This window comes from Myotis nattereri (genome assembly GCF_964212035.1).
Source record: "Myotis nattereri genome assembly, chromosome: 1".
NCBI lineage: Eukaryota > Metazoa > Chordata > Mammalia > Chiroptera > Vespertilionidae > Myotis > Myotis nattereri.
In genome coordinates this window covers 75,467,706-75,485,169 of record NC_138075.1, presented here as the reverse complement: position 1 = coordinate 75,485,169, position 17,464 = coordinate 75,467,706, and the positions used below count along the sequence as shown (strand labels likewise).

Here is a 17,464-nt window from a genome sequence, read left to right as displayed (position 1 = left end):
CCATTTTACCATTTTTTAAAGTGCCATTTTATTTTCTCTTTATTTTATTTTGGGATTAGTGTTCTCCATTCTATTTTCATTGTCATATTATTGGTTGTTTCTAGTTTGCATTCATCTCCAGGGAGCTGTTGCTGGAATCTGTTGGGATTAATGGCGGTTCCATAGGAGTATTCTCCTCATATTTAAAGTCTCTTCCCCTCTTCCACTTCATTCTCTCTTTTCGCTCTTTTATTTTCTTTTTTTTTCTTTTTTCTCCTTTTTTTTTCTTGTCTTTTCTTTTCTCGCTTTTTTTCCCCCCTCCTTTTTCCCAATTTCATTTTTGCACTCCTTTTTTTGGTCCCTACTTTTCTTTTCTTTTTTCTCTTTTATCTTTTTCCCTTCCATCCTCCTTATCCCCTAATTCTCTTAATTCGGGTGGTCACCTTTATTTGGGGTTATTAATATCGTGAATATATTTGTGTATACTGCCGGGTACGTGGTGCCTTGTTGTGTTGTATTTTGTGCCTTTAAATCAACGCAGCAGATCGAAGCTACAGCAACCTCCAGAGCACCACACCCTCTACTGAGGAACAGCAGCTGTATGTGAAGCCTTGCCCCACCAGCCAGAAGAGCCACCTCAGCTGTGAACAGCACACACCAGAGGAGCTGCTGCCAACTGAAGAGCAGCTGCTACCGCAACCGCCCGAAGAGCAACCACAGACCAAGGAGTCACTGCCACCAAGGGAGCAACCACTGAACGACTCAACGTCTAGATATGTCAGTGAGATCAAACATGGGTAGACAAAGAAACCCCCAAAGGAAAGAGAAGGAGGACTCTCCAGAAAAGCAGCTAAGTAATACAGAGGCATGCAACATGACAGACAAAGAATTCAGAATAAGGGTCCTAGAGTGCATAAACCGGATGGAGGAAAAAATCGACATCCTCTGCAAGAAGCAAGAAGAAACAGATGAAAAAATCGATAACATATGGAAGAAGCTAGAAGAAACGGATGAAAAAATCAACAACTTAAGTAAGACCCAAGAAGAAATGAAGAGTGATATAGCTGCAATGAAAAACTCCATTGAAAGTATCAACAGTAGACTAGGAGAAGCGGAAGACCGAATTAGTGAATTAGAAGACAAGGAAGCAAAACACACCCAAAATGTACTGCAATTGGAGAAAAAAATTAAAAGACAGGAGGAGAGCCTAAGGGAGCTTTGGGACAACATGAAACGAAACAACATACGAATAATAGGGGTACCAGAACAACAGAAGGATGAACAAGGATTAGAAAACCTATTAGAAGAAATAATATCAGAAAACTTCCCTGAGGTGGGGAAGAAAAAAGTCACACAAGCCCAGAGAGTCCCAAACAAGGTGAACCCGAAAAGACCCACACCAAGACACATCATAATTACCATGGCAAATGTTCAGGACAAAGAGAGAATCTTACAGGCTGCAAGAGAGAGACGGAAAGTTACATACAAGGGATCTCCCATTAGATTGTCAAATGATTTCTCAACAGAAACACATCAGGCCAGAAAAGAATGGACAGAAATTTACAAAGTGATGCAAAGCAAAGGACTGAATCCAAGAATACTCTATCCAGCAAGGCTATCATTCAAACTTGAAGGGGAAATAAGAAGCTTCACAGACAAAAAAAGGCTAAGGGAGTTTATCACCACCAAGCCAGCAATGCAAGGAATGCTAAAGGGACTGGTATAAAAATAATAAAAAGCTCAGAAAGAAAGCAGCCACACACACAAAAAAAGAAATGGCTACAAATAAGTACCTTTCAATAATAACTTTAAACGTAAACGGACTAAATGCTCCAACCAAAAGACATCGAGTGGCTGAATGGATAAAAAAACATGACCCATACATCTGCTGTCTACAAGAAACCCACCTCATTAGAAGGGACTCACACAGACTGAAAGTGAAAGGATGGAAAAATATCTTTCAGGCAAATGGAAAGGAAAAGAAAGCTGGGGTAGCAATACTTATATCGGACAAAATAGACCTCAAAGTGAAGGCCATAACAAGAGATAAGGAAGGCCACTTCATAATACTAAAGGGATCAATTCAACAAGAAGATATAACCCTGGTAAACATATATGCACCCAATGCAGGAGCATCCAAGTTCATAAAAAAACTCCTGGAAGATATCAAAGGAGAGATCAACAACAATACAATCATAGTAGGGGACTTTAATACACCACTGACAGCACTGGATAAGTCCTCTAGACAAACAATCAGCAAAGATACAGCAATACTAAATGACTCACTAGATCAGATGGACTTAATAGACATCTTCAGAACACTTCACCCCAGTGCCACGGAATATACATTCTACTCAAGTGCTCATGACACATATTCAAAAATAGACCATATATTGGGTCACAAGCAAAGTATCCCCAAATTCAAGAAGATTGAAATCATCCCAAGCATCTTCTCAGACCACGATGGCATAATATTAGAAATAAACTACAATAAAAACAACCCAAAATACTCAAACACCTGGAAGCTGAATAGCATGCTATTAAATATTGATTGGATTACCAATGAAATCAAAGAAGAAATTCAAAACATCCTGGAAACTAATGACAATGAAAACACAACAATCCAAAACCTATGGGACACAAAGAAAGCAGTCCTGAGAGGGAAGTTTATAGCTCTACAGGCCTATCTCAAAAAACAAGAAAAAATGGTAGTAAATCAGCTAACTCTACAACTCAAAGAATTAGAAAGAGAGCAACAAGAAAACCCCAGAGTGAGCAGAAGGAAGGAGATAATAAAGATTAAAGCAGAAATAAATGACATAGAGACCAAAAAAACAATACAGAAAATCAATGAAACCAAGAGCTGGTTCTTCGAAAGGATAAACAAGATTGACAAACCTCTAGCCAGACTCACCAAGAAGCAAAGAGAGAGGACCCAAATAAACAAAATCAGAAACGATAGAGGCGAAATAACAACAGACCCCACAGAAATACAAATGATTGTTAAAAAATACTATGGTCAGCTCTACTCCAACAAACTAGACAACCTGGAGGAAATGGACAAATTCCTAGAAAAATACAACATTCCAAAACTCAATCAGGAAGAATCTAAAAATCTCAACAGGCCAATAACTATGGAAGAAATTGAAGCAGTCATCAAAAAGCTTCCATCAAACAAAAGCCCAGGACCAGACGGCTTCACAGGGGAGTTTTACCAAACATTCAAGGAAGAACTAAAACCTATCCTCCTCAGACTACTAAAGAAAATTCAAGAGGAAGGAACACTTCCAAGCTCATTCTATGAAGCCAGCATCACCCTAATACCAAAACCAGGTAAAGACAACACAATGAAAGAGAATTACAGGCCAATATCCCTCATGAACATAGATGCCAAAATCCTCAACAAAATCTTAGCAAATCGGATCCAGCAGTACATCAGAAAGATCATACACCATGACCAAGTAGGATTTATCCCAGGGATGCAAGGATGGTACAATATCCGCAAATCAATAAACGTGATACATCACATAAACAAATTGAAAGAAAAAAACCACATGGTCATATCAATTGATGCAGAAAAAGCATTTGACAAAATTCAACACCCATTTTTGATAAAAACTCTCAGCAAGGTGGGAGTAGATGGATCATACCTCAACATAATAAAAGCCATATATGACAGGCCCACAGCCAACATCATACTCAATGGACAAAAACTTACACCATTTCCCCTAAGAACAGGAACAAGACAGGGATGCCCCCTCTCACCACTCCTGTTCAACATAGTACTGGAAGTGTTAGCCATTGCAATTCGGCAAGAAGAAGAAATAAAAGGCATCCAAATTGGAAAAGAGGAAGTAAAACTGTCCTTATTTGCAGATGACATGATATTATACATACAAAACCCTAGAGACTCCATCAAAAAGCTACTAGACTTAATACATGAATTTGGCAATGTAGCAGGATACAAAATTAACCCCAAGAAATCTGAGGCATTTCTCTACACCAATAGTGAACTTTCAGAAAGAGAGATTATAAAAACAATCCCGTTTACCATCGCACCAAAAAAATTAAGCTACCTAGGAATAAACTTAACTAAAGAGGTAAAAGACCTCTACTCAGAAAACTACAGGACGTTGAAAAAAGATATAGAGGAAGACATAAACAGATGGAAGAACATACCGTGTTCCTGGATTGGTAGAATCAACATCATTAAAATGTCCATACTACCCAAAGCAATCTATAAATTCAACGCACTTCCCATTAAAATACCAACGGCATACTTCATAGATCTAGAACGAACTCTCCAAAAATTCATCTGGAATAAAAAAAGACCCCGAATAGCTGCAGCAATCCTGAAAAAGAACAAAGTAGGTGGGATCTCAATACCAGATATCAAGTTGTATTACAAAGCCACTGTTCTCAAAACTGCCTGGTACTGGCACAAGAATAGGCATATAGATCAATGGAATAGAATAGAGAGCCCAGAAATCGGCCCGAACCAGTATGCTCAATTAATATTTGACAAAGGAGGCAAGAACATTCAATGGAGCCAAGATAGTCTCTTCAATAAATGGTGTTGGGAAAATTGGACAGATATATGCAAGAAAATGAAACTAGACCACCAACTTACACCATACACAAAAATAAACTCAAAATGGATAAAGGACTTAAATGTACGACAGGAAACCATAAAAATTCTAGAAGAATGCAAAGGCAACAAAATCTCAGACATATGCCGAAGCAATTTCTTCACTGATACAGTTCCTAGGGCACTTGAAACTAAAGAGAAAATGAACAAATGGGACTACATCAAAATAAAAAGCTTCTGCACAGCAAAAGAAACCATCAACAAAACAATGAGAAAACCCACTGTGTGGGAAAACATATTTGCCAATGTCATATCTGATAAGGGCCTAATCTCCAAAATTTATAGGGAACTCATACAACTTAACAAAAGGAAGATAAACAATCCAATCAAAAAATGGGCAAAGGACCTAAATAGACACCTTTCAAAAGAGGACATAGAAAGCCAAGAGACATATGAAAACATGCTCAAAGTCACTAATCATCCGAGAGATGCAAATCAAAACAACAATGAGGTACCATCTCACACCTGTCAGACTGGCTATCATCAACAAATCAACAAACGACAAGTGCTGGAGAGGATGTGGAGAAAAAGGAACACTTGTGCACTGCTGGTGGGAATGCAGACTGGTGCAGCCACTATGGAAGACAGTATGGCGTTTCCTTAAAAAACTGAAAATGGAACTCCCATTTGACCCTGTGATCCCACTTCTAGGAATATATCCCAAGAAACCAGAAACACCAATCAGAAAGGATATATGCACCCCTATGTTCATAGCAGCACAATTCACCATAGCTAAGATCTGGAAACAGCCTAAGTGTCCATCAGTAGATGAATGGATTAGAAAACTGTGGTCCATCTACACGATGGAATACTATGCTTCTCTAAAAAGGAAGGAACTCTTACCATTTGCAACGTCATGGATGGAACTGGAGACCATTATGCTAAGTGAAATAAGCCAGTCAATGAAGGAAACATACCACATGATCTCACTCATTCATGGATAATAGAGACCATTATAAACTTTTGAACAATAATAGATACAGAGGCAGAGCTGCCTCAAACAGATTGTCAAACTGCAGCGGGAAAGCCGGGGAGGGTTGGGGGGCAGGAGGTAGGGGGGTAAGAGATCAACTAAAGGACTTGTATGCATGCATATAAGCATAACCAATGGACATAAGACACTGGGGCATAGGGGAGGCTGGGGGACTGTCTAGGGCGGGGTGATAAAATGGACACATATGTAATACCCTTTGTAATACTTTAAGCAATTAAAATAAATAAATAAAATGTTTCCACAACTTAAAAAAAAAAATAATTTACTCACATGGATGTAGAGAGCTAACTTATGAAATGTCCTCTTTTTCTTTCATTCTTTTTTATTCTTAGCTTCTCCTCTCATTGTTCCTTCATCCCAGATATATTCTCACAGAATTCTCAGAGGTGGTGTTAGTACAGAGGTCATTGGTTCCCTGTCCATATCCCCTCTGTATTTTTTTAAAATATATCTTTTATTGATTAAGATATTACATATGTGTCCTTGTCCCCACGTTACCCCCTACCCTCCACCCCCCTGCCCTCACGCCCCCATTGTCCATGTCCATTGGTTAGGCCTATATGCTTGCATATAAGTCCTTTGGTTGATCTTTACCCCTTACCCCCAACCTCCCCTACCTTCCCTCCAAGGCCCAACAGTCCAATCAATGCCTCTCCGTCTCTGGATCAGTCCTTGTTCATCAGTTTATGTTGTTCATTATATTCCACAAATGAGTGAGATCATGTGGTATTTATCCTTCTCTGACTGGCTTATTTCACTGAGCATAATGCTCTCCAGTTCCATCCATGCTGTGGCAAATGGTAAGAGTTCCTTTTTCTTCTTCCTCTTCTTAAAGAATACCTTTCAGCATTTCATATAACGCTGGTTTGGTGGTGATGAACTCCTTTAGCTTTTTCTTGTCTGTGAAGCTCTTTATCTGACCTTCAATTCTGTATGAAAGCTTTGCTGGATAAAGTAATCTTGGTTGCAGGTTCTTGTTATTCATCACTTTGAATATTTCTTGCCACTGTCTTCTGGCCTGCAAAGTTTCTGTTGAGAAATCAGCTGACATTCGTATGGGCACTCCCTTGTAGGTAACTGACTTTTTTTCTCTTGCTGCTTTTACGATTCTCTCTTTGTCTTTTGCTCTTGGCATTTTAATTATGATGTGTCTTGGTGTGGTCCTCTTTGGATTCCTATTGTTTGGGGTTCTCTGCGCTTCCTGGACTTGTAAGTCTATTTCTTTCACCAGGTAGGGGAAGTTTTCTGTCATTATTTCTTCAAATAGGTTTTCAATATCTTGCCCTCTCTCTTCTTCTGGCACCCCTATAATTTGGATGTTGGTATGCTTGAAGGTGTCCCAGAGGCTCCTTACACTATCTTCATATTTTTGGATTCTTTTTTCTTTTCTGGTTGGGTCTTTTTTGTTTCTTTGTATTTCAAATCTTTGACTTGATTCTTGGGATCCTCTTGTCTGCTGTTGGATCTCTGTATATTATTCTTTATTTCAGTCAGTGTATGCTTAATTTCTAGTTGGTCTTTTTTCATATCCTCCAGGGTCTCACTAAATTTATCGGTGGTTTCCATAAAATTCTTGAAAAACCTTATAAATGTGGTTTTGAACTCTATATCCAGTCGTTTGCTTTCCTCCATTTCTGTCATTTGTGACCTGTTTCTTTGTCTCCGCATTTTTTATGCTTCCCTGTGTTGGTAGAGTGGTTTTGTGTGCTAGATGTCCTATAGGGCCCAGTGTCTCAGCCTCCCCAGTTACCTGAGGTGGACACTCTTGGTGCACCCCCTTGTGGGCTTTGTGCACAGTCTTGTTGTAGTTATGCCTTGATTGTTGTAGATATCACTGGGAGGAATTGACCTCCAGGCCAATTGGCAGTGAGAATCGGCTGTATCTGCAGTGGGAGAACTTCTGTGCTGAAGACACCCTTCTGGGGCAAGACTTACTTCAGTGGGGCTTTGGTGCTCACTGAGTCTGCCCCCTGAGTGTGTCCCTTATGGATCTGAGGAGTTGTAATCTGGATGGTCCCACTCTGACCACTGGGTACACTGGTTCTTGGATCTAAGGAAGTGCTAATTTAGCCTCTACCTAAGGTTACCCAGCAGGAGCTACGAAGAGATCTGCAGATTCCCCTTCCTTTTTTGGAGTTACAGCCTACATTTAATATTCTTTTTTTAAATTAAATCTTTATTGTTCAGATTATTACATTTGTTCCTCTTTTTTCCCCCCCATAACTCCCCTCCTCCCAGTTCCCGCCCCACCCTCCGCCCTCACTCCCCACCCACTGTCCTCATCCATAGGTGCACGATTTTTGTCCAGTCTCTTCCCGCATCTCCCACACCCCTTTCCCCCCCAAGAATAGTCAATCCATTCCCTTTCTATGTCCCTGATTCTATTATAATCAACAGTTCATTCTGTTCATCAGATTATTTATTCACTTGATTCTTAGATTCACTTGTTGATAGATGCATATTTGTTGTTCATAATTTGTATCTTTACCTTTTTCTTCCTCTTCCTCTTCTTAAAGGATACCTTTCAGCATTTCATATAATCCCGGTTTGGTGGTGATGAACTCCTTTAGCTTTTCCTTATCTGTGAAGCTCTTTATCTGACCTTCAATTCTGAATGATAGCTTTGCTGGATAAAGTAATCTTGGTTGTAGGTTCTTGGTATTCATCACTTTGAATATTTCTTGCCACTCCCTTCTGGCCTGCAAAGTTTCTGTTGAGAAATCAGCTGACAGTCGTATGGGTATTCCCTTGTAGGTAACTGAGTTTCTTTCTCTTGCTGTTTTTAAGATTCTCTCTTTATCTTTTGCTCTTGGCATTTTAACTATGATGTGTCTTGGTGTGGTCCTCTTTGGATTCCTTTTGTTTGGGGTTCTCCGCGCTTCTTGGACCTGTAAGTCCATTTCTTTCACCAGGTGGGGGAAGTTTTCTGTCATTATTTCTTCAAATAGGTTTTCAATATCTTGCTCTCTCTCATCTTCTGGCACCCCTATAATTCTGATGTTGGTACGCTTAAAGCTGTCCCAGAGGCTCCTTACACTATCCTCGCATTTTTGGATTCTTTTTTCATTTTGCTTTTCCGGTTGGGTGTTTTTTGCTTCCTCGCATTTCAAATCATTGACTTGATTCTTGCGCTCCTCTGGTCTGCTGTCGGGAGTCTGTATATTATCCTTTATTTCAGTCAGTGTATGCTTAATTTCTAGTTGGTTCCCCAATATAAGATCGAGGGTCTCATTAGTTTTCTTGTAGATCTCATTAAGTTTATTGGCGGCTTCTAAACAGTTCTTGAGAGACCTTAAAAGTGTGGTTCTGAACTCTATATCTTCCATTGACAATTTTGTCCTGTTTCTTTGTCTCCGCATTTTGTTATGCTTTCTTGGTGCACCCCCTAGTGGTCTTTGTGCGCAGTCTTATAGTTAAATCTTGATTGTTGTAGCTAATTCCAGGGAGGGTTTGACCTCCAGGCCAAGTGGCTATGAGAATCAGCTGTGTCAGCAGTGAGAGAACTTCTGTCCTCTAGGGAGGTGCTAATCTAGCCTTTGCCTGAGGCTATCTGGCAAATGCCTGTGTGCAGGGCTTGGGCGGGGCGGGTCGCACAGGATCAACAGGGTGGGCCGGAGAGAGCAGTTATGGCCTCTCTCAGTCCTGTCCCCAGGGGCTCTGCCTCTCTGAGTCCCAGCACCCGCTGCAAACCTCGGAGAGAAAGCTGCACTCGCTCTGACCGAAGCCAGACAGTCCCGCTTCTCCCGTTTGAGTCTGGGTCCCTAAAGACTGTACCTGGAGCTCAGAGTCTGCGACTCCCTCCCGATTGAAAACGCCAACCGCGTCCTCCGCCGCCAGCCCGCTCGGCGCACTCCGCACCTCAGAATTTGACTTCAGCTCTGCGCCTCCTCTGAGTGTCCGTATGCGTTTCTCTTTCTTCCTAGTTGTAGGACTTCCACTCAGCCAGCGTTCCTGTGGTTCTGGGTGATGTCCCTTCCGTTTTTTGGTTTCACTTTTGAAGTAGTTGTCCAAAGCAGCAAACTCCGGCGTTAACCTATGCCGCCATCTTGGTTCTCCTACATTTAATATTTTGTATTAGTTTTAGGTGTACAGCATAGTGGATAAACAAAAATATACTTTACAAAATGACCCTTTTCCTGGCATATTTCCAGTACCTACCTGGCACCATACATAATATTGACTATATTCCTTATGCTGTAATTTACTTCCCCAGAACTATTTAATTTTTTTTTTATTGATTTCAGAGATGAAGGGAGAGGGAGAGAGAAACATCAATGATGAGAGAGAATCATTGATTGGCTGCCATCTGCACACTCCACAGTGGGGATCAAGCTTGCAACCTGTGCATATGCCCATGACCGGAATTGAACCTGGGACCCTTTAGTCCATAGGCCAATTCCCTGAGCCAAACCAGCCAGGGCCCCATGACTATTTTGTAACTACCAATTAGTACTTCTTTAAAAACATTTTTATTGAATTTATTGGGGGTGGCATTGTTTAATAAAATTATAAAGGTTTCAGGTGTACAATTCTATAATACATTATCTGTATATTGTATTGTGCTCACCACCACAAGTCAAATCTCCTAACAGTCATATAATGGTACTAGAGGTCTGGTGCACTAAAATTTGTGCACTGGGTGGGGGGTTCCCTCAGCCTGGCCTGCCCTGTCTCACAGTCCGGGAGTCCTCAGGGGATGTCCTACTGAAAGCTTAGGCCCACTCCCCACTGGGAGCGCACCTAAGCCACAGTCTGGCCTCCCTCTGCAGGAGGCAACCCTGGCCGATCAGGGGAAGGCACTGTCCCCATCATCCTACAGCTGCTGCCACTGTCTGCCTTCAGCCCTTGCAGTGCTGAGGCTTTGTTTGGAAGGACATTTGACTTTCTGGTCTAATTAGCATATTATGGTTTTATTATTATAGATTTTTAACAGCACTATTCACTCTATTTGGAAAGGTGAATTATGAAAGTTTGTGAAACAAAAAACATCAAACAATTTAGCTCTTTAAGAATGTATCTAAATATGTCATCTATACACATTCGTCATATTCTCTCTCCCGCCCCCCTCCCCCCCCCCCCCCCCCCCTTTTAGGAGAAACTACAAAACATTTTTGCTTTACCTATTCTGCTGTCTCCTTTCTATTGGTCATACTAGCTGAAAGAGATTAGATTATGGGAGAATTTTCTTTTTTTCTTTATCCTAATTATGAAACTAAACTAGCAGAGCCATTCAGTTTAGTGTTCACCAATGAATTCTGGGTAATACCTGAAAATACTTTATTTCATTATTAAAAAAACAAAAAAAACCAGAACCTTTTGAGTAGACGTTCATGAATATTTCAGAGTTTCTTACTCCATTCTGTAACTCACTTATGTTGCACAGCAGCCAGTTTTATTTTCCAGTGTCAAAGTTATTTTTAAAGTAGAAGTGTACTTTTTTTGTAGAATTCTGATGCGTTTACATGTACTTGAAGGAGTGATTTGACTTTTAGAAAACTACTTTAGAACACTGAATTTGTCACTTTACTATCATATAAAAAACCTATTTAGCATAAAAAACAGTCAGATTACTTATATTTATCAAGTGATTAGGAGCTTTCATTTTTAGTACCTCATGGTCACTTTTAGAATCAGCCCTTAAACCACAGCAGATCTTTTGTGGTTTATGCCCAACTGAGCATGCATTAGCAACTAATTAATCCATTAGCGACTAGTTAATCAACATTTACTTTGTAACTACCACTCTTCTGGGTTGTGAATGAATATGAAAATTGGAAAAGTAGAGAAATGCGAAGAACTGTAAAAGATTGTCCTCACACCCAGCTGGTGTGGCTCAGTGATTGAGGGTTGACCAGGAGTCATGGTTCAATTCCTGGTCAGGGCACCTGACTGGGTTGGAGGCTTGATCCCCAGTAGGGGGTGTGCAGGAGGCAGCCAATCAATGATTTTCTCTCATCATTGATGTTTCTATCTCTCTCCCCATCTCCCTTCCTCTCTGAAATCAATTTACAAAAAAGATTGTCTTCACAGATAAAGCATTTATCTTGGGGAAATTAACATGAATATTTCAGAAGGAAAATATGGAAAAGATTCCATAGATAAGTGATTTCACAGAATTATTTACTGTGTAAGAATTTTGGAGCTCTGAAGGCCATTTACCTTAGGTTAGAAGAAGAGTTATATTCTAAATATAAAGATCTACTCATGATCTGAAACATATTTCATGTAGATCTGTCACTGGAGTAAAATGTGAAAACTCCTCTCCAGCCAGTGTTGCTCAGTGGTTGAGCATCGACCTATGACCCGGGAGATTATGGTTCGATTCCCGGTCAGGACATATGCCTGGTTTGCAGCCTTGATCCCCAGTGGTGGGCATGCAGGAGGCAGCCGATCGATGATTCTTTCTCATCATTGATGTTTTTCTCTCTCTCTCCTTCTCCCTTCCTCTCTGAAATCAATAAAAATATATTTTAAAATGTGAAAACTTCTTCAGTAATATAGTTACACATTGTGATATTTTTAAAATTATTTTTCATATTTTCTCATATATACACACATATATACACATACACACATATATGTATATATATCTATATTTAAATAAACTGGGTTCTAAGTTGTGATTTGTATTATATTTTGTAGTCCTACTTCCATTCTAGGAGTTTATTGACACTTGTAAGATAAATCAATTTAAATAGAAATGAAATGTAAACAATCTGTCAACTCTTTAGGGACATATTAATTCATGGAGCAAATCAGCAACCAAAGTATGTGCCCTGGATTGGGAATCGAACCCATGAGCTTTGGAGGGACAGACCAGCACTCTAACCATTGGGAAACACGGGCCAGGACTGCCATGCTTTCTTGCCTTTTAATACTCCTGGAGTTTATCTTTACTGTTCTTTTCCTTGCTCCCATAAAAACTTATGATTTCCTTGTTTACAGCACATCTTATTTCATTTACCACTTGTTTATGCGCTCCACAAGGGAAGGAAATGTGTCCTATTCACTTCTGTATATGATTCACTTTCTAGCTCAGTGCCTAGCATATTGAATGTGTTTAACTGTTTAAATGAAAAAAAAAAAAAATGACAGAGGAGGAAGTAGATACAATAATTATAAAAAAAAGTGGCCACTTTCACCCGAGCCGGTTTGGTTCAGTAGATAGAGCGTCGGCCTGCGAACTGAAGAGTCCCAGGTTCTGGTTGGGGCTCATGCAGAAGGCAACACAATTGATGTGTTTCTCTCATTTTGAGAGAGGGAGTGACAGATATTTCTCTCTGTCTTTCCTTCTCTCTTCCACTCTCTCTAAAAATCAATGGAAAAATATCCTTGGGTGAAGATTTAAAGAAAAAAGGTTACTTTCAATTTTTATATGTTATTTACTCTCATAGGAGGAAGACATTTACTACTTTGTTCCAACAGAACCAAAGAATTTTAGTGAGATGATACCCAGAGGCTATCAGTTTTGTTCTTTTTCATTTTCCATCAATGATTAGGCTTCTTTCTAGTTTCCCAAAGTATTGAAGAATTATGAAGAAATACCTCCCTGGTTTTAATTTTATAGTGAAATACTTAAAAATTTTATTTTTAATGTAAATATTAAATGTTGTTTAAATGTATGTTTAATAGTGATACATGCATATAAATGAAATTTTAAAAATATAAAGGCATATAAAATGAAAATGCCTCCTTCCCTCTCTGTCTCCAGACACCCAATTCTCTTTCTCAAAAGCATTCAGTTACTAGTTTTTTCTTATTTAAGAAGCATACAATGTATTTATGAACATAAACATATACATATCTACATAATTTTTCTTCACATGAAAGATAGCCCAAGATCTGGAACTCTTTTATCTTGCTTTTCATTTACAGTACACTTTGAGGATATTTTTATATCAACAGACATGTACAGATCTTCGTTTTTTTTAAAAATATGTTTTTATTGATTTTTAGAGAGAGAAGGAAGAGGGAGAAAGAGATAGAAACATCAATGATGAGAGAGAATCACTGATCAGCCACCTCCTACACACCCCCTACTGGGGATGGAGCCCACAACCTGGGCATGTGCCCTGACCAGGAATTGAACCAAGTCGAACCAGCAACCTCTTGGTTCCTGGGTCAATGCTCTACTGCTGAGCCACACTGGCCAGACCAGACCTTCATTTTTAACAGTGATATAGTATATTCCAATCTATGGATATACAACAATTTATTTAATTAGTTATTAATTAATGGGAATTTAGATTGTTTTAATATTTTGTTATTAAAAACAGTAGTTAATATTCTTGTACATACACCATTATTCTTATGTGTTAGAATATTACTCAAATATTTAGGAGTGGAATTGCTAAGTCAAAGGGAATGCCCTTTAAATGTTCATGGTTTTAGGCAAAATGTCTTCCATAAATGTTGTACCAATTTATGCCCTATGAACAAAGAATTAGAGTTCTGTTTTTCACAACACCATTTGTGATCTTTATAAATTTTTAGGGAAAATAGGTACATGTGTTATAGTTTTCTTTGTTTTCTCTAATTCTGAATGAAATAGAATGTCTTTTTTCATATGTTTGGCATCTTTCCTATTGTGCTGATGTTATTTTCATTATTATTATTTTTAAAATATATTTTCATTGATTTTAGAGAGGAAAGGAGAGGGAGAGAAAGATAGAAACATCAATGATGAGAGAGAATCATTGATGGGCTTCTTTCTGCACGCCCCCTAGTGGGAATCGAGCCCACAATTCAGGCATGTGCCCTGACGGGGAATCGAACCATGACCTCCTGGTTCATAGGTCAACATCAACCACTGATCCATGCTGTCTGGGTGTTATTTTCATTAATGATCTGAAGATATTTATCCGTACTATGCATATTTATCTTTTGTTTATAATTGATGCTACCATGACAGATGTTCTCAAGGATAATGCTATAAGTTCAGCTAGAAAAGACAATTTAATGTTGTTAAAAAAATAATAGGTTTTGCCTTAGGGTTATAACCTTGTGTAATTTGTAACGGCAAATACACATAAAAAGTTATCTCTGTTGAAAACAAGGGAAGAGACTTTCTTCTCTTCTTTTATTTTATTTTTAAAAATTTTTTTAGAACATACTTAAGAAAACATGTAATTAAGTTCTTTCCCTGTCTTTGAAATACATGTAAATCTTTGAAATACATGTAAAAGCAAAAAAACTCTTGCCAGCTTTATGACTCCAGAATGTCTTTGTCAAGGACGGACCTGGCAAGTCACTTTGAAATGTAATCATCAAGGTAGGTAGCACCCCCCAGTGCCCCAGTTTCTGTGGAGGGTAGGAGTCTACCTTTGGCGCCCTAACTTCCAAGTTGCAAAACTACCTTCTGTCCATACAGATGTGTTTATTTTTCCTTTGTATGAGCCAATTACCAGGTGAATCTAGGGTTAACTCTGTGTGATAAATGATGCAGTCAAGTCTTTTGAGGACCAGCTATTGTTTATCTTGAGACCATGCATGTAATGGATGTATTTGCCTGGCTATATAAAAGGATTAGTTTCCTTTCTGTCTTTGCCGTCTCTTAGAAGATTGCCTGTGATGTACATATTCTATTGCTTTCATGCTTATTTAATAATAAAAATATTTATTCTTTTCTACCCATGTGGAGAGATTTTTCTGGGCTGGCAGGAGATTTGTTTTTAATTATATTTCCCTAACAAACTCAACTCAGTTTTTCAATATATGTTCTATCATTTGTAAAATTATGAGGATGGAGTACATCTTTGAGATTCCTTATAGTCCTATAAATTCTAGGAAATAAAAAACACACACACAAAAAAAACAAGAACAATTTTCTTTTTAAAAAAATTCTATTAAATTTCTTTCTTTTTATTGAATTTATTGGGGTGACATCAGTTCACAAAGCCATATGGGTTTCAAGTGTCTAACTCAACAAAACATCATCTGCACACTGCATCATGTGCTCATTGCCCAAAGCAATGAACAATTTTCTGAGTGATGTCAGATAGTCTTTTTTTAATCAAAGAAATTAAAAACAGATATCCCCCCAAATATTTTAAATCAAGACTCTTACTTTTATGTCCCCAATAATTTCTTTTTTTCTTTATTTTTATTATTGACACTATTACAGATGTCCCCATTCCTCCCCTTTACCCCTTCTACCTAGCCCCCCTTTCCCTCTTGACATCACCACACTGTTGTCTGTGTCTATGAGTTATGCATATATATTCTTTGGCTAATCCCTTCATCTTCTTTCATTCAGTCCTCTCAACCTTCCCTTTGACAGCTGTCAGACTGTTTCATGTATCCGTGCCTCTGTTTCTATCCCAAATAATTTCTTTATCGCATGTTTCATATCTTTGTTCCTCAAGCTATATATTACAGGGTTAATGAGTGGAGTAACTACAGAATAAAGCAAAGTCATTATCTTCTGCATTCCAGCTTTATGCTCTGATGTTGGGCTTATATACATGACCATCACTGAGCCATAGAAAAGAGAAACCACAGTCAGATGGGATCCACAGGTGGAGAAAGCCTTTCTTCGTCCAGCTGCTGAGGGAACCCTCAACACAGCTTGTAGAACCAGAGAATAGGACACCATGATACAAATAAAGGGAATAAATAAGAGCAGAGAACTTAAGGTGTAGCTAGTTAACTCTATTGCAGGGTATCTGGTACAGGTGAGGGCCAACAGAGGACCTGGGTCACACAGGAAGTGGTCAATGATCCTGGAGCCACAGAAGGACATTTGGGAAATAATAGTGATAGGAATCAAGAACCAGAGGAAACCAAGTACCCAGCAGCTGACCACAAGATTGGTGCAGAGACGTCCAGTCATAATGGTTGGGTAGTGTAGAGGCTGGCAGATGGCAAGGTATCGATCAAATGCCATAACAGCCAAGAAAAAGCATTCGGTAGAACCCAAGGAGAAGAAAAAATAGAACTGGAGAAAGCACCCCGAGAAGGAGATGACCTTGGTGTCAGAGAGGAAGTTAGCCAACATGTTGGGGACAGTGGAGGTGACATACCAGATCTCCAGGAAGGAGAAGTTGGCGAGCAGGATGTACATGGGGGTGTGCAGTCTCTGATCCCAGCGCACAGCACAGATGATCGAACCATTGCTCATGAGGGTCAGGAGGAAGACAACAGAGAAGAGCACAAAGAGGAGGACCTGCTTCTCTCTGGGGCCAGGGAAGCCCAGGAGGATGAAGCCAGTGATGGTGCTGGAGTTGTTGAAAAATTTCATGGGTCTGTGAGCTGCAAAAGACCATCAAATCATTGAATAATTGTATATAGATAGATGGGGACTCAGGTATGTATTGACGCCACCACGGGGGAAGCAATAAACACTTATGTATCAATAGTTACTATTTTTTTCCAAACCTGAAATACTGCCCTGGTTTATCGAGGGTAGACTAGCACTAATCTGGTCTTGCTGAAATAGGTCTCTAATTGTCTAGGTTGGAAATATGTTGCTGAAAAATCCATATAAACTGTGCATCCTGATGTTATGGATCTAATGTTAAGATACATGTAGCAGAACACTTGTAAAGAAGAGAAAACTTTAAATTTTTTGCTCTCTCTCCTAATCATGTCTTGGGAGCAGCTCAAGGCAGAATGACTTTGGATGGTTATACATTTGCATAATGACTTTATGTTTTTCAGAGTAAAAAAAACCCTACCCCAACCTTTGCTAAATAATTCTGCATCTAGACCTTGGTTTTGGCTATTATAGTATCTGTAAATAGAAACATGAAAAATAACTTATTTTTCCATTATCTTGAATATAACTTCTATTAATCAATAATAAGGAAGTTTCAAGTGTTGACATGGTTATCCAAGGAGTCTGC

General features: G+C 39.1%; 1 protein-coding gene across 1 annotated transcript; it reads right to left on the bottom strand.

The window, feature by feature from the left end:
- Nucleotides 1-15,903: 15,903 nt before the first annotated feature.
- Nucleotides 15,904-16,866, bottom strand: LOC308531583 (olfactory receptor 11G2-like; the record flags this gene model as incomplete). Its single annotated transcript, XM_081108564.1, has 1 exon — nucleotides 15,904-16,866. Exon 1 carries the CDS (start codon nucleotides 16,858-16,860, stop codon nucleotides 15,904-15,906), a length of 957 nt encoding a protein of 318 aa, XP_080964690.1. The 5' UTR covers nucleotides 16,861-16,866.
- Between the last annotated feature and the right edge of the window lie 598 nt (nucleotides 16,867-17,464).